Source organism: Falco cherrug, chromosome 4, assembly GCF_023634085.1.
Source record: "Falco cherrug isolate bFalChe1 chromosome 4, bFalChe1.pri, whole genome shotgun sequence".
In the NCBI taxonomy this organism is placed as follows: domain Eukaryota; kingdom Metazoa; phylum Chordata; class Aves; order Falconiformes; family Falconidae; genus Falco; species Falco cherrug.
The window spans coordinates 45,868,790-45,896,608 of record NC_073700.1 but is presented as its reverse complement, the minus strand read 5'-3'; the positions used below and the strand labels follow the sequence as shown (position 1 = coordinate 45,896,608).

Below are 27,819 nucleotides of genomic sequence, written 5' to 3'. Positions count from 1 at the left end.
AGTAAGAAGAGTAGGCATTATTTAATTTAAAATTCTGTGTGATTCTGGTATAGCTGTCTTTCAGGCTTCATATGGAAACTGGTTGAATACTGTGCTTAGTTCAGCAAGTGTGTTCTGGTAATCCCAATGTAATGATTGCTCGGTGTTTGCCAAAGCAGATTGCAGTTATTACACAACTGCAATTTAGATGAGATTGAATTACTGCAGAGTTCCTTCTAAACCTGCATGTTCAGTTCGGCCTTTCACAGATTTAGGCACAAAATGTTCTTTTTTTTTGCAGGTTCCATTTTTCCCAAAGTGACTCATCCAGCAGTATTTCTTTTCTGTTAGTATTTGTATTAAGCTTTACCAAGGATCTGTCTGCTCCACTGCAATGACTTTAAAAGCTCAAGGTTGACTACTAGTTAAGTTTCAACTTGGGAACAGTGTGTCATAAAGCTTGGGTGTGTGCTGCCCTACAAAGCCAGAATGACTGCATTACAGCAGTACTTGGAGTTTAGGAATTTTGGGCTATTTAAAACGGCCACACCTTTTATTTGCTCAAAGGGCAGGTTTGTTTCACAGGGTGTCTCCATAGTAGCAAAGACTGAGAAAGAAAGGGAGGGGCTGATGAGATGAGTGGGTTGAGGATCCGGCTTCGCTCTCAAGCTGCTGTGTGCTTGGGCTTGGAATGCATGTTGCAAAATCTCAAGTCATGTTGTGTGACCAATCGTTTTAATGTAATACTGAAGTTCCCAGTGTCTTTTAGGAACTCTAAAATCATCTGCATGCTATAGAAATGGTACCAGCTGTTGTGGCAGTGAGTTACGTAGGAAACTTCTTCTAAGCACTAAATGCTTTGCACTACTCTGACCAACTAACCTAGTTTCAAAGATGCTGAAAGTGTGTGTACCAGGTATGCTGTGGTGTATCTTAGTGGGAAGTTCACCATGCTGGCTCTTCTGTAAAGGTATTAGACTAAATCTTGTCCAGACAAGAGTGAGGTGATAACAACTTAAAAAAGCCTTAAGTGGTAGGTGACAGGTATTTGACCCCTGCTGAACACAGCATAGTTTATAAAAAAAGTATGTACTCAAGCCTGCCAGATAGGCCTCCACCACAAGGTCACTGTATCAATGTAGTATGATATGCTGGGTTGGATTTAATTTGATAAATGATACAGGGGTTTCTGTATCTGATTTAGTACATACAAATCAGCCATAAGCAATTCGGTGGACTAAATTGGTTGTTTCCTCCCCTCCCCCCAGGTCTTGCTTTTGGTTCTGATCAGATAATAAATTGGGTGTAGCAGTGGGGTGATACACTGCGCTTGTTGCTGCTCCTTCTAGACTGGACAGCAGTATCACACTATGCTTAGCAGCAACCTCAGAGGCTATAGTCTTCAGCATCTCAAAATTTTGTCGTGTTCTTAACTTTCCAACTCTACTAGGACTGAAGAAGGATGGAGGTGTATTGTGTGCTCTTCAGAGACATTTCCAAGGAAAAGTTGACTCGTGTTTTCAGTTTGTGACCCAAATTGAATGTTTTTTACACTGCTCTACCTTTAAATGACTAAAGAGTGTTGGAGGCAGGAGTGGGGAAAAGAAGGGCATGTAGGGGTAACATAAGGCAGCCTTGCTGGAAGTGACTCTTCTATGGAAGACGAGGAAAACTGGCATCCTAGTAGTTTAAATTTAGTTCCATTCCTAGCTCTTGAATCTCTCAGCAAAAAATGTTGGAATGTAACATGAGTGTGAATAAATGATGTCATCAGACTGGATTTCTTATTAGTTTCTTCGCAAATGATTTGAGCTGTGAACTGAAGTATCAGAGTACATTCTTCCATTCCTCTGGGATCAACCTCGTACAGAGCCCTTGAAGCATGCTTCAGAGGCGCTCCATTCTTTCTGTGCTCAAAGACATTTTTTGCTTCTTTCATCAGAGCAAAGGGCTTGCGTGAGCCTCTGACTTATGTCTCATTTTGTGTGTAAAATATTATGGTGGTCTTTCACTGGGTCCCAAATCTTTTTACAAATGTAGGGAAAGTGAAGTAGAATGATGCTTGTGTGCTCTGGTCAGGCAGACTTACAAGACTTCTGACAGGGTTTTTTTAATCTGAACTTGGGGAAAAGCAGTCCAGAGACTTCTAACAGTATAGGGTTTTTCTTGGTTTATTTTCAGAGGCGGATTTTCCAGGTGTATCTGTTACCTGCTTTGCTTTTTGTAAGTGCATGTCAGATGATGATGGCCTCCTCAATCTACCTCTTCCCTCACCAGGAGGAGGGATACTGCTGTCCTTCGTTTAAAATTTAGAGCAGTGTAAGGTGCTCCATGTCCAAAGGCAGAGAATGTTCCTGCTTTGTAGGATTTCCTCAGTGAGCCAGGGAAAGGTTTTTTTTTCCTAGAATTTGGGCTTGTCTAGCCTGTAGCTTGTTGGCCTTTCTAAGTCATTCTCCTCTTTCTTTCCATATGTCCCAAGTATTTTTGCTCTTGCCTGGGTCTTTGCTTTCTGCCTGTAACTTGTTGCTGCCTGAAAATTGATTAGTATCACCGGTTGTCTTGAAATTAATACTTTTATGGTAGTTTAGTATGTATTTGTTTGTAGCCTTTTGCTTAGGCAGAATGCAGTTGATTTATTGTAATCCGTTTAAAATAAATGACTGGATCTTAAGCAGATAAAGGATTATATAGGGCAGCTGAGAATTTTTGTAGCAGTTCTAGGTGTGCTGGCAGAAGATGAGGCAGTCTCTGGCTTCGTTCCAAACTGGTAAAGTTAAGGTAAAATCCTAGTGACAAGAAGGCAATTTGTGGTTCTCATACGAATTAGCAGTTGCTTTTTAAGCTGTGAAGGCCTAGACAAAATACACATTCTTGGAGCTTGTTAAAACTTTATGCCTTCCCCCTCCCCCCTGCTTTAGTTTGGGGGGTGGTCAAAAAGATAACTAAGAAAAATATTAGAAGTCCACCTTGTGGCAGACTGCCTTTCTCTAATTGAGTAAAGGGAACTAAAGTAGTACTGATAGCAAGACTACACAAAGCATGGGTGTTTTATTAAATTAATGCAGCTTGAGCAATAGACCTTTTGTAGCTGTGAGTGTTGCAGACAAAAGGAGGCTGCTGTCATAGAAACGCTCCCAGGCAGCGTTTTACCTGGTAGTATGTGTACTGACTGGTGATTTTGGTGATAAGAAATAGCCTTACCCTGGTCTAGGTAAGATCTGGCAGTGTAACTTCAAATGTGGTATTTGTTTTCTGTAAACAGGAAGAGATTTTTTTCTCAAATGATGAATTTTGTCGAGGGGTGTTACTGTTAGCACACTTGCTTCTGCTAATCTTGTCATTAAAATACTAGCTGCAAAAGAATTGGCTAATAACAGAAATGTCAATGTAAATTGATGTCTCTTGTGAGCAGGGGTGTGAACTTCAGAACCTGAAGAACTGTCTTGAATGAAGTGCTGCATGGTTTGGCCCTCCCCATGGTAGTCAGAGAATGAAAAAAGCAGAGAAGTAGTGTTGTGGGTTGATGCTGGTGAGCAACTGAGCACCCACATAGCTGTCTGCTGGCTTTGCATAGTTTTAAATTTAAACAAAAGAATATAATACTTCAGAATCGATAGCTGTTGTACTGCCTTTTCCAATATAATTCAAGATATCCAATGGATACGTTGTTGGTGAGAAACTTCAAACTTTTTTTTTAAAAAAACAGGCTCATGTCGGTTCCTCTGGCTCTACTGAATCAGTCTTAATTGGTGTGGAGCATTTGAATTTATAACATGGTTTTAAAGCTTATTCATAGCTTCTAACATCTACAGAAAGGAAAGGCATTAGAGTCTGGAAAGAGATGATGGCAGTCACTGCAAGTGTAAAGACAGACAACTGCTACAGGCTCCTGCTGAAGTTGCCAATACTGAGTGCGGATTAATAGAGCACTTGTTTTCAGTTTGCCTCAGGTTAGGTCATTCCAAAAAGCAACCGTCAATAGAGGCTTCTTGTGGTCATCTGAGATCAGCTCTAACAGTAACAGAGGAAAAGCGAATGCTGATGGAAAGTCATAGTTGATGCAATTTCTGTCTGTTGGAGGGAGATTGCCAGCGCTGGTCTGTGCCTGTGTGAGGATGGGAGCACTGGGTAACTCCTTGCTGCATTGGGTGTGCTCCTCTTAGCTTTGCACTTTAAAAGCTGTTCTTCTAAAAGGGAATCTGTGTGGAGTAACTTTGTAACTGGACAGTACTCTGTATGTACTGTCCATGAACTTCCTTGTGTAGAGCAAAAGACCTTGGAATAATTGCAGTTTTCAAACTGCTGCAGTCTTCCCTCTTCGTTTGCATGTGATTCCAGCTGGGAAGCTTACAAATTGACTGCTGCTTCTTTTGATGTCAAACAATCATCCCCCTCTGCCTCCTGGCTCTGGTCACAGTGGGCAGCACAGGCTGTCTCCAAGATAAGAGGGGAGTGGATTTGAAATTGCTCCTTCGTTAAAGAAACATTGACATGTGGAAACGAGCAGCAATGAGCATTCCTTCTCAAAGTGCCCTGCAAGTAAATTTTCAAATATGTGAGAAAATGTTTATTTTAAACAAGCCATTAGGAAAGTTAAATTTGGGGAATTTAAATTCTTTCCATAATAGTGTAAATGTTTGTTTTTCCAGCTTATAGTTTCCTAGTGTTGCCTCCATGAGAGCCAAATATGTGGCTTGTTCTGGAGTTTCCATGATGGATTGCAAGTGCTGCCTGAGTATGCTTGCACAGATGCATTGATTCATACTGGGAGTGCTGGAGTTCTGTATGTTCAGAAATTTACAAGTTGTTATTTAAGAACATGTTTTAAAAAGGTCCAGGACCATTAAGGCCTGATGTAAGGGATTTCATGAGGCCAGTAAACACTTTTCTGCATTGGTAGGGCTTTTGTTTGCTGGTGGTAGGTGCCAGTTGTATTCCAGGCCACAGAAAGTAAGGCCATACCTGTAGCGTGTGCAGCAGTTGAGGCACAAAAGCATTTTTTACAGTAAACTGCTGGAATTTTTTTTTAGCTTTAGAATTATGCATTAATTTGAGTCATCAAAAGGATGGGATCACTGTCTAATAGCCTCCCAGACTAGCTTGCCTCTTGCTGTACTCAGGAATTGAGGTGCTAATTAGAACAGCTGTTAAAAGGCCCATTCCTAATTACTACACCATGTTAGAAGAAGGAGCCCTTGCTGGGTGCCCACAGCCTTTTGTGGAACCTGGGTCAGCACTTGCAGGTGGCCAGCAGCAGCACATGAACTGTGGTTTTGGAACCTGGCCTGATTTCTCGTATTCAGGACATCAAAGTCCTTCAGCTTGTCTTTGAAGAGCTAGCAGTGAGTAGTTAAACAAGAAATTCAAGATTTGAGGGGGAAAGAGAAAACCCAAAACCTGTATTTGTAATTTGGTGTTCTGGGGCTCTTGTGTGACCTACTTTTCCAACCTGTTTGTTGGGGAAGTGAGTGGAGAGCTTTTGTTGTTGTGCAGATACTGTTTCTGCAGGTGCCACCAGGTATAGGGCATGTGGAAGATAGTGTTTCTGGTAGCCACAGTGTGAAGCAGGGTATGTTTCCATCGAGATGGGTGGGAGTTAGCCAAGGCAGGGATGAGCTCTGTTCTGTTCTTTTTTCTGTGGCATTTCTGTGTAAAAGTACTGTAGAATATTATGAGAAAGTTCTTTTATATGTTAGATTTATATTATCAGATTTGCTTGTAGCTTATAATGGGATTTCAGATCTTCTATGTAACTTACATGAAATTAAGCCATACTGATTTTAAGCTGTATGATGTATATAAGTATAGATTGTGCTAAGTGATTTGTAGTCTTGTTTGCTTTTGTCCTAGTAATGTTTTTCATACCTCCTGCTTGGGTTAGACTAGTCTTGGTCAGTTAAGGTGATGTTGGGGTGACTCTAAGGGAATACTGTAACAGTGTGAAACGTGTACATTGCATACACTAATCTGTTCTATAGATATGTTTAGCTTTGTTTGCAGGGAGTGGAGATTCAATGTGGAGAATGCAATTCAATAACTTTGTGCAAGTAGATTGAATTATACCTACAGCTACCAAAAAGCTTAGAATAAGTAAACTATCATTCTGCAATACCAGTTGGTTTAGGTAGTCTAATTTCAGTAGAAACAGAATTCTGTCAAATGTTTTCTTCCTCAACAGAGTTGAATGCACAGTGCTGTGGTAAGAAAAATCAAAGAATTAAGCTCTTGGGATGTACTGTGCTACCCACAGCTTCTTGTTCTGCAAGTAGCCATGTTGACTTTAACGTAGAACAATTCCTAGTGTGAAAGGCAGTAGAGAATGGGATTATGGAGACTTTGTACCTGTGGTACTCGGGCTTCTCTGCTTCAGAATGCTGGTCTGTCTTTTGACTTAAGTGCGCTTACTCTGAGACTTTATGGTACTGTTGTCCTAGAAGCTGTTGCTGCTGTTCTGGGGGTTGTGGCTAGAAAACAAACCAGTGACCAGACTGTTTGGTACTAGAGCCCAGATGTTATATGTGGACCTATTTCTGCTGCAAAAATTGTAAAATAGCTTTTTGCTAGTAGCTTTACTTCCCTGATGTGCTCTTTTTTGGGGGGGTAAGGAGAGGAAGAACTCCTTTCTTTGAGGTCTCAATTTGACAAAGTTGCATCTCTCTACTTGTAACTGGAAAGTCCACATCTTTGGTAATTGCTAAGTCATACACTAACAGTGTTGGCCAGCTTCTGATAACTTGTCTTTTGCTTAAGGCTTCCTTACTTCTGGTAACCCACAGCGAAATAATCTCTGTCCTCTTGATGAATGCCAGGAGGCCTATCTGGTTTGCTATTCTGTACAAGTAGCGTATTGTTCTAGCTCAACTTAAAAGAATGAGAATCTTGTCTGATACAAGTAGTCAGAAATCTGTTTTGTTAGATAAAATAGGAGAATGTAAGTAACAGTGCACAACACCGCATTTAGTGGCTTCAGACAATTCAGCAATGCTTCAACTCCTAAAATTCCTAATACTTAGCTGAAAAGAGATACTGGATAGTGCTACTCCATTACTAAATTGGATCTTACTTATATTTAATTTATGGAGGTGAGGCTCATTGCCCACTGTCTGTATGTTTTCACTTAAGCTTCTGTTCAGCTTCTCTACAGCTTAATCTCAATTGTTCTGCTTTAGGAGAACCTGAGTAGAATTTAGTAAACATGCTGTCAGTTTACCTTTCATCTTTTCTTTTCCAGCGGGGATCTGACGAGCTTTTCTCTACTTGTGTTACTAACGGACCCTTTATCATGAGCAGCAACTCTTCTTCTGCAGGTAATATTGCCTATAAAAAAGCATAGCAACTTAAGGCTTGCAAATACTATGAGGAGGTCTGTTTTTTCCCCACATAGTCTTAAGTAATCAAGGAAGAGATTTTAAAATTTTATTAGGCTTTTGTAGGACAGTGCTTAATAATAAACTTCTGCCCTATGCCCTTAAAAGGTTAGTAGACTAAATAAAATTGTTGCAGGACAGTTGCTAAAATGATTTTATAGAATTAGAATGTACAGGCTTTGCTGTAAACTGCTATACTTAAAGCACAGTTGAATTTTATGTGAGGTTATTTTTGCTGTATATGGTAGTTTGCTGCTATTTGGGAGTCATACACCATCTAGAGGTTAGTGATCCCACCAAGACAGTATTCTTGGGTGCTCAGTCCAGAATTCTGCCCTCTGTGCTTGTCGGTGCCATGAATTGCCTTATTTTGAGCTACCATTGTCTTCAGAGTCCCTTCATGTTCTGCCTGTGGCCTCCCTGCCAGACACTGTCTGCTCATGTCTTTGGTGGTGTGCTGCAGACAGTCTTTGCCATATGTACAATCCATCTGATCTCTAAAATTACGTTTTGATTTACTTGTTTTAATATCACTTGCTTCTAAGATGTCCCCTTCAAACTGCTTCATTGCCAAGAATACCAGTCAAAGTGAAAAGGCATAAAGCAGCAATCTAGAATGAGTGGCTCAGACCCACACAAAGTAGAAATGTGGGTGGGTGGGCGTGTACTGTAAACAAGCTGTAAAATGGCCACTGGAGAGTTGATTCTATTGCAGTGGCATTCAGCTGCATCACTTGTGGAGTGTAATTTGGGGGGCAGGAGTAAACCCATGTGTCTTCAGACTAGTTAAACTATGGAATTTCTCTGTGATGGTGCTCCCCATCCAGTTACTACTCTCTATGTCAAGAGTTGTAAGTGTGTGCGTATTCTTTCAAACTTGATAAAACCAGTAATTGCTTTTTACAGCTAATGGAAACGACAGCAAAAAATTCAAAGGCGATAGTAGAAGTGCTGGGATCCCATCTCGAGTAATCCACGTCCGTAAACTCCCCAGCGACGTCACGGAGGCAGAGGTCATTTCTTTGGGCTTACCTTTTGGCAAGGTCACCAATCTTCTAATGCTGAAAGGAAAAAATCAGGTATTGTCTCCATAATTCAAAGCAGGGGTTATGTCAAAGGCTTGATGAGTTTGTCATCAGTAAACCAGATCCAAGTTGTTTAAACAACTGTCAGGTATTAGGAGACAATAACTTCTGCATACTAATATTTTACTTTTCCGTGATTATCCCATGAGCTGTGGAAAACACTATTTTCAGGCTGTACAGGGAGCTAAGTCCATAATTATAGGTTGTCACTTGTAATTACATTATGCCTGGTTTTTAAATTACAGGCCAGGTAAATTATTTGGACAGCAGTGACATGAGTTGGCCTTTTTCACTCAAGCTGGCTTGACAGTTGAGTAACCACCAGTGTAACTTTGCATATTAAGGACACCTTTACAGATACAATGAATTAGCTGGGTAGAGCTAAAACACTCTTGGGTAACGCAGGAGGTGTGTGCTAATTTGGTAACTGAAATTGTCCTGCAAATTAAGGAGTAAAAAAGCAAGGCAACTTTAATCATTGCTTAAAAATACTATGTCTTTAATCTTAATTATGAAAATGTGCTTCTGAGATATTGCATGGCGTGGTTATATGTAAGTACTTAATGTAATGACTTGCTACAATCCCTTACATTTTTGTTTTGAAGAAGAGAAGACCATAAAGGTGCGGAACAGTGAGTGGGCTTACTGAAGCTGCTTAATATGATAAGTGTTAAGAATCTGGACTATTGCTGTATTTTTGTGTTCTTGCAGATGCTTCTGTCACTGCCATTTCCCTAAATACATGTAGCATGGAGGTCTTAGGATGAGACTGAAACATTACATGAAATCTGTCTGGACAGTGAAGATCCTCATTTGTTCTATGTACAGTTGGTTCTTAAACAATTCGGTGTACAAAAGCTTGCATGTAAATGCAACTACTAAATACAATTGAACTGGAGGTTCCTCCTGAAGTTATTGGTCTCTTAATGCAGTTGTCAAGTATTAATGCTATCTCCTTGTGTGAGCCGCTTTGATAACGTGTCAGTGTTGGATTTGACTTGTGCACAGGCTTTCATAGAAATGAATACAGAGGAGGCAGCCAACACCATGGTAAACTACTACACCACAGTCACTCCAGTGCTCCGAAGCCAGCCCATCTATATTCAGTTCTCCAACCACAAGGAGCTTAAGACGGACAGCACTCCAAACCAAGCAGTTAGTTCTTGTTCTTCATGTTGTGTAGTACTGGTGGGAGGGGACAGACTGTTTGCAGCTACTGTTTTGATTTATAGGCCTGGGATGGTTTTGAGATTTGGTTTAACTATCAAAGAGCTAAATGGAGCATACTAGCTTCTAGCTTGTGGAATAATGTCTCCTAGAATAGCTTTTAGCCAAATTCTCTGCAGACTGTTGAATGAGCTGCTAAAACTGCTTTAATGTCAGGGGTAGAAAATGCATTGTGAGTGTGAGATCATGAGAAGTGGTGTTTTAGCATTCCTTAGCTAGAAACAGTAACTGAAAACCTATCTAAAGACTTGATTAATGTCTAGTGCTTCAAGAGGTTTGTTTCTAATATTTGAAAGGTTTATATAAAATGAATCTCTGATGGGGCAAAACTCGTGCCTGCAGCATGTTGGTGGCAAGTGCTGGCTTTGAGGCAGGCAGTGCTTGAACACAGCTGTTCTTAAGGCTTTGTCTGGGCTATCTAGAGCTTCCATGCAAGATATGCTCTGCATAGGGTAAAATTCCCTTCTTCAGCTCGACTGCTCTTGGCAGTCTTTCAGGACAGGAACACTGGAAAAAGGTCAAGTTACTTGTGGCTCCTTATCAGAGGTGGCTATGGAGTATGTCCCATTTGCCTCCTCTCACTTTTCAGGCTGACTTTCATCAGGGTCAGAGCATCTAATGCTGTGCGGATGGAATGCTGCTATTTGGTGCATCTAACAAAGCCAGAATCTATGATGTGCTCGCTGCACGCATCAATGTTATACATGTGAGGGGGACTCTCAGCGTAAAGTTGGTTTTCACTCCTGGATCCCTATAGCAGATGCACATTAATCTTTCCATCTTGTCAGCATCTGTAGTATTCTGTAGATGGCGTTTCACCCCAGAAGAGCCTTGTTTTTCCTTTTTTCTAAACAACGGAATCATTTTGCTGCATTAGTAGGTGCTAAGCAAGGTTCTAGCAGTAGCACAAGTACTTCATACTTCATTTAGTCTGTATTTTTGCATTGCTCTGACTTGTTGGGGTGATCTGTATTGTCCATGTTTAAAATGTGCTGAAGTCATTGCATCCCCAGTCTTGGGAACAGTAAATTGTGTTTTGTTGTTCTGCTGACTGAGTTCTGCTAGTAGGTTGCAGATAGGAAGCTGAAGAAAGGCTGACTTTATGTTTTTGCAAGCAGAAGTGTTGGTCTAACAGAATGTTTGGTTCTGCAGCGTGCCCAAGCAGCTCTGCAAGCAGTGAATTCTGTTCAGTCTGGAAACCTAGCGCTGTCAGCTTCTGCTGCAGCAGTAGATGCGGGAATGGCGATGGCTGGCCAGAGCCCTGTCCTGAGGATCATTGTTGAGAATCTCTTCTATCCTGTCACTCTAGATGTTCTGCATCAGGTAAACCACATTATCACAACTTGCTTGAAGATTGGCCTGGAGGAAGGGGTAGCAACAAACAGTGAATTATTGCAATGGCGGTGTTCTAACAGTATGTGTATTTATCTGTATAATTCAAGTTCTGAACATAGCTGTTGCATTTCTACTTCTGGAGATGCTGTCACCTACATGAGATTCTTCCAGTTTTGGTGCCAGTCTGGCCAGACTTTAATTTCCAGGGATTTGATTGCTGGTCCATTTTAATTGGATTACAGTCTGGTACAGTGCAAGGGACAAATAGTCATAACAGAAGTAGCTGCTTCCATGTTGTGCTGCAAGGGTGGGGGGAAACAAATGCAGCGTTCAGCAGTCATCTGGGCAGTAGCCTGTTTGGAAAGCTCCTGCTGTCTGCTGTGGTTGTTTAACTTCATCTTCATGTTTAAAATGCAAGCTTAACTGCATTTAAGAATCATTGAAGTCCTTATAGAAGTTGCAGTTTGTGAAGGTGTATGTGAACCTTCCTGTGTAATAATTCATAACAAACAAAACTTTATTAGGGGGGGCAGTTTGGCCACCCTCATGTTTTCTTAGTCTGATGTCATGATGCAAGTTAATACCCACGGTGCAGTTCAAAAAATTATTTATAAGTTGGAAAGCTAACAAGGTGAAAGGGTAACTTCTGTTGTTTCTGCTTCTAATAATGGAGATCAATATGAAATTAACTTGCTGTAAATGAGATAATGAGATATGCAAATATTATCTTGCAGATTTTTTCCAAATTTGGTACAGTCTTGAAAATAATTACATTCACGAAGAACAACCAGTTTCAGGCCCTGTTACAATATGCTGACCCAGTGAGTGCTCAGCATGCCAAACTGGTGAGTAGTACGCCTGCAGTGCTAAACACCTGAATTATTAGGCTTGCTTTTATTAATCTGGAATCAGTGTCAGAAACTTCGGAGTATTTGGTGGCCGTACTAGGTTTATGTGAGCGTTGCCCTAATGGCAGAGCACATGTGAATGGGAGGGAATTTCCCCACCAGGAGCAGTCCAGCCAACTTGAGTGAATCCTGAGGGGGACATGGACATGAAGCAGTGCTTTCCCTGCACAAAGCAGGATACCTGCATGTCTTGATGGAGCACTGGTGCCTGAGGTGATGTAACACCTCCTCTTCAGAGACTTATCACTGTGGTCTTTGTGTAAACGCATCTTGGATGAAGAATGGTTTTTTCCCTTGCAGTCTTTAGATGGACAGAATATCTACAATGCCTGTTGTACACTGCGCATCGATTTCTCAAAGCTCACAAGTCTTAATGTAAAATACAATAATGATAAGAGCAGAGATTATACGCGACCAGATCTACCTTCTGGGGATAACCAGCCATCTCTTGATCATACCATGGCAGCTGCTTTTGGTGAGAATTCTGGAAGTGGGAACAGGACAAACATAACTGATCTGTGTGTCTGTTGGGGAAGGGAAGGGGATGTGATCTTCGTGTATTTGGTCATACAGAATTTTGGAATACAGTGTGATGAATGAGGAAAAATTGGGAACCACTGAATCAGAAGAGTGCAGAATGCTAGTAGGAGCATAGGGGTGTGGGTGCATGCTGCTGCTTTGAAAGCATGTCTCCATTTGGGCAAGGACTGCTTAGGGTTTTCCAGCTGCCTGTGCTGTTGGTGCCATCTGCTGTTCTGCCTGCAGTGGCCATAATTTGGGGCATAGGAACCTATACTTTGAAAACTGTGTTGTGATTAAGCAGTTATGGGAGCTACTAGCTTGTATTCAGGCCAACAGCTATATTCTCATAGCTGTAAGAACAGCAGAGTCGGAGGAGGAATAGTTTTTGCAATTTCTTGAAGTTCACTGTTACATTAGAGGCATTTCTGAATCGCTGTTTATGTTTTAGGGCTTAGCTTTCAGCTAAATGCTTATGTTAAAGGACAGACCATGACATTCCAGCTAGAGTCTAGAGTTTTCTTGCTATTGGGTGTCTTTATATAAATGTCTCTTATCTTTCCCAGGTGCCCCAGGAATAATCTCTGCTTCTCCATATGCAGGAGCTGGCTTTCCTCCTACCTTTGCAATTCCGCAGGCTGCAGGTACTGTATTTCGTAAGTTGAAATTTTATATAGGTTTTCTGTTGCTGAAGAATCTTGATGTTTTAAAGCTAAGTAGTGGTATTTCTGTTGGGGTTAGTCGTGTAAATTCTAAAGGCTGGCACTTATATATTGAAACACCATTCCCTTGATGTTTAACTTCAGCTAGCAATGTGTGTGTGCAGCTGTAGCGCCTCTGGCTAGGCAATACCCCAGTGACAAGAGGAAAACGAGTAGCAGGGTGGGAGTCAGTAAAGGCAGATTTTGAAATAATTGGAAGAGGTGGGGAGGAAATAACTTTTTTGTATTTTTAGTTTCCTCATGTGATTGCAGAGGTTGGGAGCTAGCTCTGACAGCTGTAAATGTAGTCAAAAGCAAGGAATCTGTCAATTTTATCTAAATATTGAGTAAAGCTAGTAGTTAAACATGAATGTAATTAATACTGTTACAGTTGCACTGTGAAGTTGTAAATTTCATGCAGGTAAAAAATTATTGCTACTTACGGAAGTAGCCAAGTGTCTGAGATGAAAATCTTGGGGTTTAGGTGCTGAATACACTCATTGGAGTGCTAGACTGAACAATTTTTGCTGTTTTTCATAGCACACCAAGCTGTGTTGACCTTTCTTGTAAGTTGATGGGACTTCCTTGCTTCTGACAAACAAGCACAGATCGAACTGTTGAACCATTAATGTTTTGTTAATATCCTGCCCTGCTGGGGAAATACACAATGCCACTTCGAGAAGTAATTTAGTTTAATTGATTACTAGCAATTGTCTCTTGAATGCTAAAGCTCTTCCCTTTGGAGGGCTAATACAGTGAGGCACCAGCTGTTACTGTGAGCAACCTAAAGATGCCTATAAATAAAAAAAATTAATGTTTATCCATTCAAGAAGAGATTAGGGGATGGTGGCATACAGTATCTGATTGTTACATGCATGGTTAAAGAACAAAGCATTTTTGGCATGCACTGATTGGAAAGACCCTTACAATGCACTGTTTGTGATACCTGTCCTGCACCAACAGAGCTGAGGCTTTGTGCTGATTCCGCTTCTTGTGAAACATGCACAATATTGTGGTCAACAAGATAGTGCCGAGAGGCACCCGTTAAGCACCAGGCACTGCAAGAGCAAATACTATTAGAAATGACAACATTTCCTGCAGCACCAGAATTGGAGGCTCCTGTTGCTCTTAAAATATGTAGTCACTGTGTCTTGAATGATTACTTGCATGTTACAGAAGGTGTGCTGTTCTCCCTTCTGGTGCAGCAAATAGACTAGAGTACATGCTGTTGATTTCTTTACTGGTTAATATTCTTTAATTTCCAGGCCTGTCAGTTCCAAATGTTCATGGAGCACTAGCTCCTTTGGCTATCCCATCAGCAGCAGCTGCAGCGGCTGCAGCAGGACGGATTGCCATTCCCGGCCTCACTGGGGCAGGGAACTGTGTTCTGCTGGTTAGCAATCTGAATTCTGAGGTTAGTGGAGTCCTAACTTTACCTTTTTCTCCTTCCTGTTACCTCTGCTTTCACTTTCTGAACACAGATTGTGCTGACACTTATTGAAAGTGAAATCCTACCGTATCCTAAAGGAAACGACAAAACTAGAAAAGCAGATGATGTGCTCTGCCGGCTCTAAAACTTACAGCAGATCAGTACTCTAGTTGCTGAAGGGAAATGAGAAAGTCCATCTCAAATTAAATTCTTGCTCTTCTTTGGTTCAAAGCCAAGGATGCTGCCTGCCTGCTCTTGTCCCATAAAGACTACAATGCCTGTCCCTTCCTCCCTCTTATTTGGAGTCTCCCTGCCATTCCCATGGAATAGTGTCATTTGGGTCACAGAATAATCATGTCCATTCTTTCTTTTCCTTAGCATGTTCTAGTTTTTAATACATTAATTCAGAACTACAGAGAGAGTCTGTTCTGACCTTTGCTCTTTCTGTGTAGTGTCTGGAGCCCTGCCAGCTTGACCTTGTACCTGTGCAGTATTTCCTCTGCCGTGTGCTTGCACATTTTCCCTTTCCAAGATTCTTGGAGTTTTTCCTTAGCTAAACCCCTTAACAGCTCACAGTTCACATTTTCAATTCTGCTTAATTTAGTGAGTTGAAGCATTTGGGTTTCCGTAAGAAAATAAATCAAGTAATATTTGTACAAAAATCCTCTTTCATTAAAGACAGGATCATAAGAGAATTTGGTATGGGTATCTTTGGATTTTTTTTTTTCCAGTCAGCTTTTGGCTCTTTGTTGGATTGAAAGTGTAGAATCTTCCAGTGTGTGCAGTAGTGTGATGAGTCTCTGCTGAAAAATATTTTAACTGGTGGGACTGTGCACACAAGTTAATACTACTTTGCAAAGCTATAAAACTTACCAGTGGTGTCAGAGTAACCACAAACCTCTTTTGCATCAAAGGGGAAGCCTGGATGTGATGAAGGATCAAAATGTTAACTCTGGATGAGATGAACCAATTAAATCAATATTTCAGACTACTTTTTTTTTAAATCTGTCATTACTATTTTCTCCAGGGCATGAAATAATGGCAAGGGCTGTGATACAGCTTTGGTTTGGAGGAGTTGCTCTTTCTACCCAGGAGCTCCTCTGCCATTCCAGGAACTGTTGTCTCTGACTTGGTCCCGTGACTTGCTGCTCAAACAAGTCTTAAACATTTAAACATTAAAGAGCTGGACTGTCAAGCGTGTGTTTCTTGGGATGATTCTGCATTGCCTGGATGGCAGCAACAGGACAAAGGACTGTGCCCTACCTCTGTTAATTTGCACGTGCTAACAGCTCTGAGCAGTGTCTGAATGGTGTGGGCAGTCCTTGTTTGTTAGGAGCAAGCGGTTATTTCATGCCTTGTGGTTTTTTGATGAGCTCTTCACTATCCATCCAGCTTATCTTTGGGCTAGAGAGACTTTGATACTTGTACTGAAGCTGTGAACTAACAGACATGAAACTTTTTTTCCATTTGCCTGTATAATCAGTGTTGTAGAAACTTACCTGTGCCACAACCAGTTAGTTAAGAGGCAGTATTTCTCTGGAGTGACTACTCTGTGATAACGTATAAAGTGTTTTTCTGAATTGGAATCATGGAAACTGAAATTGCTCCCATTTTTTTTCCCCATGATGAGTGGAAGAAGTCTGTGTGTTTCAACTTGCGTTGGCTTTTACTTTGAATGCTGACTGCTGTCTGCATTCAAAGTTAGTGGTGGTGTGGGGAACAGAAATGCTTTTCCTGCCTTTCTGGTTCAGTAATGGCAGTTTTGGGTTTCTTCATGGTGAGGTCAAGCCATGGGACATGGAAGGGAGTAGGCCTCTGTTGCAATTGAAGTACCAAGTTCCTTTATAGCAAACACTTCTAGCAGACTTTGGAGGGTGTTTTTGTGGTGGTACAGCTGCTCATCTGGATAATCTTTTGCATTAAAGGCAGCGATCAGTACTGAAATCAGACTTGATTTGTCACAGCTAAGCATTGCAGTATAGATCTCTTCTGTTCACTAAAGCAGCAAATGCAGCTGTGTTTTTGGCTTGGTTTGTGAAGTCGTTTCTACTAAAAAATTTTTGTAATCGGAGAAAATTTGTCAAATTTTAGGGAATTGCAATTTAATTCAATATTAAAGGCTGTAGAAGTCACTCTGTTGTAATACTGTCTCTTACTTCTTTGTATATCTTAAGTAAAAATGCCTTTTCTTTATCATTGTGTTCCACTAGGTAAAACCTATTAACTGTTTCTGTAAACAAGTTATTGTATGTAGAATTCTATAAATCTGACTGATGGAACACTACATATTTCCTTATGTATTTACTGACCTGTGTTTTTTGCTACTTTTTTCTTTTCTCCCCATCCCTGAATTTTTTTTCTTCCCCTGATCCGGAATTTCTTTGCCAACTGACTGCACGGTACTTCTGCTTCCTGTTGTTGCTTGAAACAAAAAATAAAAACATTCCCCTTCCAAAAAAAAAAAAAAAAAAAAAAACCCTGCTCTTCGGAAACCAACCTGCCCTTCAATATTAACCATCTTGAAAACTTCATCATCCATCAACCAATTTCGCCATTTCCTGCGGGGACTCTGCCCTTCCTCGTTGTGGACGATTTGTGCAACCTCGCTCTCCCCTTCGATTCCTTACCTCTTCCCTGTCCCTCCGCTGCCTTGCTCTGCTGTTCTCTAAAGAGAGTTACACCCCAATGCCTCTTTATTCTTTTCGGTATGTTATTATTCACACTTTTTATTACCTTGTTTTTCATTTATTTGAGATTACTTTTTTGATACTTCAAAAATGTACAGTTTGCAGTTTGCCATTTTTTTGAATGCATAATTTCATTTTTACGTTGTTTACTTAGTTTGCTATTTAATTTAGTTTGCCTTTTGTTTTATGTTCAGTTATGCATGGTTTATTGCTTTGCATGTCTTTTATAAGAGTTTTAAATTGTGATAGCATGCTAAATTGTCCAGTCTTCTGGCAGTAAGATTTTTTGCTTTTTGCTGAAACCCAGTGTCTTTTCTTTAATGTATTGTTCCATTATTATTCTGCTACATAAGAATTTGCCTTAATTAGAGCAGAATAAGTAACCATGGTTGGAATGAGATCAGTTCTGGTTGTGAATGAATGTTTTTGCTGTTGGATTGTTTAGCTAATATTAAGTTGAATGAGACTTCCATTTTTTTCCCCTACCTAAGACTATTCTTGTTTCCTCACTTTTTGAAGGAGTCTATGGTGATGTGCAGAGAGTGAAGATTTTATTTAATAAGAAAGATAATGCCCTAGTTCAGATGGCTGATGGAAACCAGGTGCAGCTTGGTAAGCAAGCTTAAAAGTCTCAGACTGTTGGCATTAAGATACCTAATGGGTAATTAAAGCTTTAATATCAGTACTTTTTAAAAAAAAAAAAACAAATGAAAACCTGTGTCCGTGCACTTAATTGCTTGCATATGTAGTATAGATTTGGGAACAGCTCTGGAGAAGGTAAGGTTGGTTTGTGCAAGATAATCTAGAGGGGAAAATAGAACAAAGAGTAGGGCAGGGTAGCAATGCATGCCTGTTGTGCAGCTCCTGGAGGATGTGGTGTCTGCATAGGGAGGAACTAAATAGAATTGTAGCTTTGATTTAAATGTGTGAGCAAAACTGTGAGATACCATAGCAGTCAGTGCTGTCTCTAACCATTGCAGCCATGAGCCATTTAAATGGTCAGAAGCTTCATGGGAAGCCAATCCGTATAACATTGTCCAAGCACCAGACAGTACAACTTCCCCGTGACGGACAGGAGGACAAAGGTCTGACTAAGGACTATGGAAATTCTCCTCTACATCGTTTCAAGAAACCAGGCTCCAAAAATTTCCAGAACATCTTTCCCCCTTCTGCCACACTTCACCTGTCCAATATTCCGTAAGTATCCGCATGGAGAGTTCCTGTATGGCAGAGCATTAAAATGTTTGCAAATTCATGTGAGTAAAATAAGGTCAGCTTCTTGCTGCCGGCAGGAGGAAAGTTTGCCCATCTTCTTGTTCTCATAGCATTTCCAGTTCAAGAAGTCACAGGTAGAGAATTTAGAAAAGGTTCTGAGAATTGGGTTTTAAAATAATTCAATCTGTCAAACATACATCTGACTGGAAAAACTATTTGTTTCAGACCTTCAATAACTGAAGAAGACCTTAAGATGTTATTTTCAAGCAATGGTGGGATGGTGAAAGGATTCAAATTCTTTCAGTAAGTGTTTTGTCTTGTGTCCTGTCGTGGGGCTTTTCAGTATGAGAAGGGTAGAAGTTCTTAGTCCTTACCAAATTCCAACTCAGGCTTAAGTGAAAGGTGAGCGGAATCTTCACTAATGTAGCATTTGACTTTCTGGAATAAAGAAACCCAGAGTAACCCTGAGGTGAGTGCATGGCAAGTGTGAGTTGAAGAAAACTAAATGGCTGAGTGAGAGTTTGGGTATGTGTGTTTATCATGTAGATATGCTCTTCCATGTAAAAGAAAATATGTTGCAGTTAACCTAGATGGTTAACTTTCTGCTGCCCTGGTTGAGTGCTAGATAAGAAAACCTGCGTCAAGTTGGGGAAATGCTGTGTGCAGCGGTACTGAATGTGACTCAAATTTCTGTCTTGTCAGGAAGGACCGTAAAATGGCTCTGATCCAGATGGGCTCCGTGGAAGAAGCTATTCAATCACTCATTGACCTCCATAATCATGACCTGGGTGAGAATCATCACCTGCGCGTGTCCTTCTCTAAGTCCACCATTTAAAGCTTTGGAAGGCGTGGGACAAAATGGACTTGACTTAAAACCTCTTGGGTTCAGCCTTGACCTTAAAAGGCTGAGCACTAGGGTTTCAACTTCCATCATTCCAGAAAAAAAGCCACTTTAAAAATGCAGCTGAAGTGACCTTAAAAGACCAGAGATTTTATTTTTTTAAAGAGAAATCAGTTTACCGGTTTTTAAAAAGAAAGTTAAATCTAATTCATATTGCTAACCTTGCGGTGATGGGTAACAATCTTGACTGTTCAAATAAAAATCACAAGTTAAAGTTTACACTTTTGGAACCTGCTCTGGGAAATTCCCCTCCCTTCCTGCTCCTTCTCCCCCCAAAAAGCAGATCCTAACAAGTTTATCAGGTTTCACTTTGATGCCTTTTTTATTTTCTTTACCCATCCATGCCTTGAAAGACCTAAAACCACTGTGCAAATTCACTTTTAGCGCCTTTGAGTCAGGATTTTGCAAAATGCATGGTGTATAGGAGCTCCCAACTCACCCAGCACAAAAATAAGTTGCATTGATCCTACCTTAACTGTGCATCTGCTGTCCTGTGCCTTAAACCGTTTACTACTTTGGGGAAAACATCTGAACTGCAGGGAGTGGATTGGGAGAGTTGAGGGGAATGCGTGAGCTCTGGCTTACTGGATCAGCTTGGTGTAGTGAAGGACAAGTGAAGCTGGCAAAGTGGATAAAGAAAATATTGGGCTTTGACTCTTCAGGCAGTTGTACCCCACTGTCCGTGAAATGTCTCGATCTGCGTAGTATCGTGTGTCTTCATGCCACTTTCCAATCTGCTTGTGGTTTCTTGCCATCTGCAAACTGTCAAGTGGGAGTTATTTAAGATCCTTTGTCAGTAACATTCAGACTTAAGCAGAAAGGTCTGGGTGGGGAAGCATTCCCAAGACCAAATTACATTCCATTGTTAATAGTGAGTCAACAGGCTCTGCCCTTCACAAGAGCATTGATCAAGATACGAAATCAACCACTGTTGGACACTTGTGAAGACGAATCATTAAGAGTTTGTTGAAATTTGTGTGTGTATATATATATATCTAAATACTTGGCTAGGATTTGAAGAACTATTGGATATCCCACATTTAGGAAGGTGTTCATGTGAGTCACCTTTGTGCCCCTAATTTGAGATTAACAAGACCAATGTAGCTCTGCCATCATTCTTATAGCATGTCTTCAGCATTTGAGCTTTTTGTTTTAATTCTTGTATTATACTTTTTGATGCCGTTGCTGTCATCTGTGCCTAGCAATATTTCCAGTTGACCAAATATTCTAATCTCTTTATATGCAAAAGAAATAGTTTAAGTACCTTTTTATAGAATGATAAGATGGTATAAACGTAATCTAAATTTACTCCTTTGTGGTATTACCCTTGTATACTGTACTTTCTTATTTTATTTTTTTTTTGTAATTGAAACTGTAGGGCAGGAATTTAGTTACCAGGCTGAGGTCATGACTGAGGATGAGTAATGTAATGAAATTGATAAAACATGGTAAGCAAAGCAAACTTTCACAGCAAAGTGTTTTGAGATAACAAGCACAAACAGCTTGTGAATTTAAGTAAAAGGACCCAGGCTAAAGTTTATAACTCTTTAACCTATAAGCCCAGATCTTTTAAGTTATAGGAAGGGAATTTATTAAAAGTAGAATGCAGCAGATCAATTTTTTTTTTCCCAGTGATACGACCATTTATTTTTTTCTGGCTTACAACTCTTTCCCCGGGCCATTCTGCCTTCTATTCTGTGTAATCCGATGTTGCCTTACGTTTCCCTCTAACCTGCAACCTGTTCGGATGCAAAATAACGAGAATCTTGTACTTTTTTTCAGGGTTTTTCTGCAAATTGTGGACCAAAGTTTGGTTTTTAATTGTCTTAGTGTTGCAAGTTACGATTTCCTTGCTTCGTGTGGGAGCTCTTGACTTGCCTAGCACTGAGTGTTTGGAAAAGTCTTAACTTTTCTTAGTTCCTCCCTGAACTCTCGAGGGTGTGAATTATGCTGGAGAAGTGTGTGAAGTCCGAGTGAGGGTTCAGCTTGGGTTGCTGGCATGAGATTGGTAATCCTTGTCTGCCTTAGTCTTCAGTTCATGGCTGAGGAGTGTGCAACCATCTTCAATGATGCGTGTTGCCCCGGTTGAGCCGAGAAAGCTCAGCTGACGCTGGTTTCGGTTACCTCTAAACCTTGGGTAAGCCTGTTAATGAAGCCTTGTGATCATCTGCCTCTCTGGAAAGCTCTGTGCTTCCTTGCCAGCATCTTAATGTTCAGGAGGGTGCATTCAGGTGTCTCGGTAGTTGTTGTCAGCTAGAGTTAGTTTGCTCATCTCCCTCCCCAAGTGAAAAATCCTGTTCCTCCTGTAGCCAGGGAGCCCACTCCTGAGTGTGCACTGCTGTGCAAGGAGGATCCACGTGCAACCCAAGTGGAAACAGCTGTGGTTTAACTCTTTAATTAAATGTGTTCAATCAACCTCACCCAAGACACTGGGAAGAGGCTCATTGGGATAAAACCTGTCTGGTGGCCTTTAATGTTGGTTTGGTCAACCCGCAGGCTCTATATTTAGCGAAATGCGAGCAAATGAATTGAGGTAACCCCGGAACCCAGGCAACTGTGGGTTTTTCCTTTGGATCCCTGTGTTTGCATGTAAAGAATGTGAGTAACAAAAGGGTGTACATATTTATAATTTTTTTATACCTGTTGTAAGACATGAGGGGGCAGCAAAACCCAGTTTTTTATGGTGAACAGATGTATTGTATATTTTGATAACAGCTATTACAGGTTCAGTATTGTGGAAGGTGGGGTGGGAAGGGTAAGCATACACAACACCAGAATTCCATTGCCTCTTTCAAAGAATGTTTGTAATGCAAAAAGAAAAGAAATTAAAACTATTTTATAACAACCTTTGTACCTTTCTGTAGCTCCATTATTTACTGTTCAGATTGTAGAAAGCAGTTATTGGCCAGTCTGTACTTGTGCTTTCAATAAATTTCTTCTGTATTCTTTGCTTCTGATTTTCCTATCTCTTTATTGTGCCTATTTTGCTTCTGATTTTTCCTTCTAATGTAATTTCAGCTGCCTCATTTTACATAACTTTTGACTCTTCACATACCTCTGGGCTGGCAGAGTGTTTGTCCCAGTTAGCTCCGTGCAGGGGGAGGGGTGAGGAGCCAGGGCTCAGCCTGGAGGGGGGCTGTGGCCACATCGGTTCCAGCAGCTCTTCGGTGCTTGAGTGAGGTTGTTGGGCCTTAACTGATGCTCTGCCTTTGTCACACTCCAACACTTTTTTTTTTTACTTCATGTTCCTAAGCTTTCCATATATTCTAGCTAATATCCATGAAATAACCCACTTTCAAGTCAAATACGTAATACTCTCTGTAGTTTTGTGCTTTAGGTGTGTCAAAGCTTTCTGGCTAGCTGGATGCGGTGCAGCTCGCTGTCCATGTGAGGAGGTGCAAGTCCCGCTCTGACTCCTGTGGGTTACTCTGGGGGGTGAGTGCCCCCCGCTGTGGGTGCACCCAGGCCTCAGTCGGTGTCCCACGGAGCAGGGCCCTTTCTTACGGAGGTTTGGGTTCTTGTTAACAAAGTGTTTCTTGGTGTGGACCTGGAGGCCACAGAGCGCACTGGGGTACAGCAGGTTTCAATAGGGAACCCCCAAAGCTTTGCTGTGGGGGGAGCAGGTCCTTGCAGGGTGATGACAGCATACTTGGGGGGGGGGGGGGGGGGGGGAAGGATTGGTCCCATGGTGGGGTGCCAGCCTGCCCAGGGCTGCCAGCACTGCGCTGTTCCCACAAACTGGCCCCTGCTGTGACAATGCGAGGGGCACAGCACTGCTGCACCTCCTTCTAGCACTTTGGGCTGTGCACTGTGCCCCAGCAACTGGGAGTGGGGATACTGGGCACCCCATGTGTTCAGAGAATAAATGCACTGAGCTGTTGCTTGTGTGGCTCTGCTGTTCCGTCCTTCAGCCACATTCCCTTTGTGCTGAGCACAGTCACGTTAAACACGAGTTTATTTCATGGGTGTCTGGGTGCAGCCCTCTGCCGCCAAGGTTACCGGGCAGGGTCCTGCGGGAGCCCTGCGCTGCTGAAAGAGATCACTGTTGTTCCTTGAAAGTGTAATAGGATTTGTAACAGCTGCCTCTTCCTTGCCTGCCTCAGTGCTTGTGTGAAAGCAGCGCAGAGCTGTGCGTGTCCAGCGCTGCTGCCCTGCAGGAACGAGCATTAACAGCGCCGGGTTTGGTTCAGCGCCGTCTGGTTACGAGGTGCACCACCCACTCCTGAGTGGTGGAGTCTGGGGTGCAAACCAGCATCCTGCCCTCCCTGGGGGGCTTCCTGCGTGAGGCTGGGGGTGGTTCATGCCGGGAAGGCCCTTGCAACTGGATCTTCCCTTAGCAGGAGGTGTCCTGAGCCGTAGAGCACCCCCAGCACCCATCCCTCTCCTGCCCTGGGCTTGTGCCGGAGCCCCCGGCCTTCGTGATGCTGCAGTAGGTTCGGGGGCACGTGGCCGAGCTCTGGGCAGCGAGTTGGGTTTGTGTCTCCCAGGCACCGTTTGGCAAAACCAGAGGTGCCGGCAGCACCTCTCCCCTCCCAGCGAGCTGGGGTCCCCGCGCCTGTCCCCCTCGGACAAGGAATGAATCGCTAATTAGCTGCCTGGTGCAGTAATTACGGCCTCCCGGCTCTGGCTGCAGGCAAAGCAAATATTGATCGCTGGGCGGGCGCACGTGATGGGCTGGGTTGCCATGGAAACTGGCAGCTGCCTGTCACGGGGACCGATCCTGCTTGTGGCACCGCTGTCCTGTCCCTTCCCATGGTGGAACCCCTGGGGCACCCAGGGGGCTGGGCTGGGTGACCTGCGGAGGGGCCAGGCTGGTCCCCAAAGCTGTGGTGGCATCCTGGGGTGAGATGGGGCTGAGCTGGTGGCAAAGCTGGTGGCTGGGTGTGCTCCTGCACCCAGAGCCTGTGTGCAACCGGGCCGGCAGCGGAGGCGATGGCTTGAAAGATGCTTTTAACGAGGAACCGCTGATTTATGGAAACCTGGATTGTTTCAGGCGCGAGCCCAACAGCCCCTCCGTGCCAGCTGCTGCACAGAGCGAGGGGGGAGAAGGTCCCTGCAGAATAAGCATCCCCCACCCCCGATCCCAGGCCTTCCGAGCATCCTCTGGGCACAGAAAGTGAATTCTGCTGCTCCTGCCAGGTGTGAGGGGGTCCCCAAACTCTGCTCCCTGAAGCCAGGCTTGCCCTGCTGCCCCACACTGTAGGCAGCGCCTTGCGAAGGGGAGCGATGCTGTGTAAATCGGGTGGGGGGTGCAGGAGGGAGGGGAGGTGTGTGTCGTCCCCCCCAGCCAAAAGGATGCTGACGCTCTCCCCGGTGCAGCGAAGTCACTCCAAAGCGTGGGGTTCAGGAACGTGAGTCCTTCCCCTGGTCCGTCCCCCCCCAGCCTGTAGGTTGTGGGGGAATCTGCATTTATGCCCAGCACTGCAGGAGCAATTAGCAGCTGGCATTTGATTAACGGGAAATTCTCCTCTCGCCTCCTCCCTCCCTGCAGCCGGAGGGGGGTCCCCAAGCAGGTACCGCTGGCTGGGGGTGGCGGGGGGTGAGTGGTGCCTGCGGGTGGTGGAAGGGCTGGATGCAGGGCTGAGCCCTTGGATTGTCCCAAAGCCATTGTTTGTCCCAAAGCCATTGTCCCAAAGCCAGGCGCTTCTGCTTCGCACCTGGGGGTCCTGGCTCTGGGCAGAGGGTCTCCCTGGGAAGGGGTCGGGTCACCGAACACTGTCCCAAGCGCGATCCTGGCTGAAGCCCCTGGTGGGGGGGGGGTAGGGGGGCTCGGGCAGCGCAGCAGCCACCTGCCTGCCCCTGCCTGCTCTCCGAGGGATCGGGAGCATCGGCCCCTCTCGGGCCGGGGGGCTGGGGCAGAGCCCCTGCTGCAGCTCCCAGCCATGCCTCGTCCCCTGCCCATGGTGGGGGCGGTGGGGTTGATGGGATGGGGTCTGGCAGCCCCCTTGGGAGCCTGTCTGCTTCGTCCTGCCTCCCGGCACAGGCTGCGGGGAGGAGGATGAGGATGCTCTCACTCCCTCCCAAGCCCTGTGGGTCCCCAAGTGATGCAGCAGCGGGTGCTGGGGGGGCTGCCCAGGGGGGCGGGGGGCTGCAGGAGCCGTGCGGGGTGCGGGGCTGGCAGTTGCTATGGAAACCGCTGGATCAGAGGCAGCATGAAGCGGCGTGTGACGCCATCGCTCACCGCAATGAGCCACGAGAGCGATGGCGTGGGGCTGGTGGGATGCCAGGCCCCCCCATCTCCCCTCTCCCCCCCGAGGGCTGCCAGAGCAAGGTGGCCGCAGCGGCTCCATCCCGCTGTCCTGGGCCACCCGCACGGAGGCTGGATGCAGCAACCTGCACCATCATGGCCCTCGAGTGCTGCCGGACAGCGTTGGAGCCCCCTAGCCCACCAATGTGTCCACTGGGCAGGCACAACCCACTGGAGCCCTCGCTGCAGCCCCCCCCCCCCCCCGCCCCCTCCAGCAATCCTCCTGCTAATCCCCGGGTGGCTTTTCCAGCACCGAGTCAGGGTTATGCTGGATAATCCATATGTTTGCAAGGCGGAGGCTTCGGGATATCCACTGTTAATCCAATTGGCGGTGGCAGTTTGGTGCCATCGACACATCACCCTCTTTTGAGGGGGCGGGGGGTGGGGGTGGGGGTGTGTCATGGGCCGTCCCCACCGCTGCACCCTGGGCTGGGACGGCTCCAGCACCACAGGGCTCAGCCCCTGCTTGGTGCCAGCTCCCACAGACTGCGGAGCAAAACCAGCCTGGATGCTCTGGAGCTCTGCAAACCGGGATGATGCTGGAGCTGCTCCAGTCCCCTTCCCTGTGGGCACTGGCGGGGCTGCCAGCCCACATGCCCCTGTGTCCATCCCTCCCAGCAGCCGGACAGGAGCCGCGTGGCCACGTTCCCACTTGGCTCCCTTGTGCTTCGGCTGCTTTTCCGCCTCTCCGGCCCGATGCCACGCGCTCTCCCCGGCGCTGCCTCAGTTCTCCCCTGGGAAGGCTGCGTGCGGCCGCCGCTCCGGGGGTGATTTACGAGCCGTGACAAATGGGAGCAGATGCTTCGCCGTGCCAAGGCCAGGTCACCGCGCGGTTCCACCGCCACCATACGGAGTGTCCTCGTGATGGCTGTGGGTGCTGTCAAACCACCAGGAGGACATCAAATGAGGTCTCCGAGCATCTCTGCTGCTGCTGGTGGTCCCTGTCCCTGGGTTGGCATCCCCCCGCCAGGCCTCCACGCAGGGGTCTCAGCAGCAGCCGAGGGTCACCGGGCCTGGTGGCTGTGCCACCCACCGCTGGTGCTGGTGCTGGGTCTCACGTTGCCACAGCAACGTAGTGGGAAATTGCAGCGGCAGCACTTTCCTCCAGTGGCAGGAGGATGGCGAGGGGGTCTCGGTGCACTGGGCCCCCCCCACTTCCCTGCCTTGGGGTTTTGCAGGACGATTCAGTCACACAGCCCTCCCCCACACCACCTTGCCAGGGTGCGATGGAGCACCTGGCACGGCTCGCAGCCCCCTCCTCACCCCAGGCAGCTGATGGGTGGTCACATCTCATGCTGCAGGAATGGAATTGCTTGCGCTTGCCTGATGGTTAATGGGTTGGAGGGGGCCTGGAGGGGTTTTAACTGAGCCCGGTGAGGGGGAGAGAAGGACCCTGAGCCCATTTTGGAGGGGTGGGGACCCTGAGTGGCCAAAGAGGGGGGTGTCACACGGTGCATTAGCAGCATCACACTCTCCATCGCCACCGGGCTGCTCAGCCACGGCCCAGGCTCAGGCAGGCCCCCCCACCCCACCCCCCACCCCCCCACCCTCCCCGCCTGAATTCCATGTGCCAAGCCCTGACTTGGCAGCACTGGGGCTCTCCCGGGCAGCAGACCATGGCACCCACCTGCCTGGAGCAGCCCCTGCAGGTGCTGGCGAGCCCTGGTCCAGCCTACCCTCCCCCAGCAGCTGTGGGACCAGCAGCCCCCTGCCCCTGGTGAAGGAGCCCAGCGGGGGAACATCCACATATTTATTTGCTTTTCAAACCACAGCAGTTCCAGGCATTGCCCAACAGACGTATTCACAGCCTGGAGATCCCCCCCCCCAAAAAAAACCCCCTCAGGCCACAGCCCAGGGCTGCTGCTCCTGGGGACAGAGCTCTGCCCTGGCTCCCCCCCACTGTGCCAGCCCTGGCAGTGCCCGGACCCTGCGCCCCCACCCCAACGCCCACCCTCTACTTCAATCCGTGCAGTATTTACAGTCTCCACAATGCCCAGAGCCCTGGCCCTGGGCAACCCCCCCCTCCCGACACCATCCCCCCTTGTCTGCCCCCACCACCGACTAGTGGTGCAGGATGGGGGGGCTATGACGACCCCTCCTGCACGGCTCTTGCAGGACCCCCAGCATCCACAAACCCGCGCGCAAGCCAGGAACCATTGTCCCACGGCAGCCCCTGCCCCCCAAGACCCCTTGATCCAACCCCCCCAAAGCCCTTCAGC

The 27,819-nt window shown here is 45.1% G+C and overlaps 1 protein-coding gene across 3 annotated transcripts in view; it reads left to right on the top strand.

Moving 5' to 3' along the window:
- The window catches only part of PTBP1 (polypyrimidine tract binding protein 1), a 32,159-nt gene extending 9,849 nt beyond the window's left edge, over positions 1-22,310 (top strand). For all 3 annotated transcript variants that reach the window (XM_027812715.2, XM_055709806.1, XM_055709807.1), the window contains 13 exons: positions 7,211-7,286; positions 8,253-8,425; positions 9,440-9,586; positions 10,811-10,981; positions 11,728-11,838; positions 12,202-12,376; positions 12,987-13,064; positions 14,387-14,535; positions 17,222-17,255; positions 17,757-17,849; positions 18,218-18,434; positions 18,678-18,755; positions 19,155-22,310. In XM_027812715.2, the coding sequence (XP_027668516.1) occupies positions 7,211-7,286; positions 8,253-8,425; positions 9,440-9,586; positions 10,811-10,981; positions 11,728-11,838; positions 12,202-12,376; positions 12,987-13,064; positions 14,387-14,535; positions 17,222-17,255; positions 17,757-17,849; positions 18,218-18,434; positions 18,678-18,755; positions 19,155-19,287 (1,635 nt within the window). In that variant the 3' untranslated portion in view covers positions 19,288-22,310. The remainder of the gene's footprint in view (positions 1-7,210; positions 7,287-8,252; positions 8,426-9,439; positions 9,587-10,810; positions 10,982-11,727; positions 11,839-12,201; positions 12,377-12,986; positions 13,065-14,386; positions 14,536-17,221; positions 17,256-17,756; positions 17,850-18,217; positions 18,435-18,677; positions 18,756-19,154) is intronic.
- Positions 22,311-27,819: the final 5,509 nt, after the last annotated feature.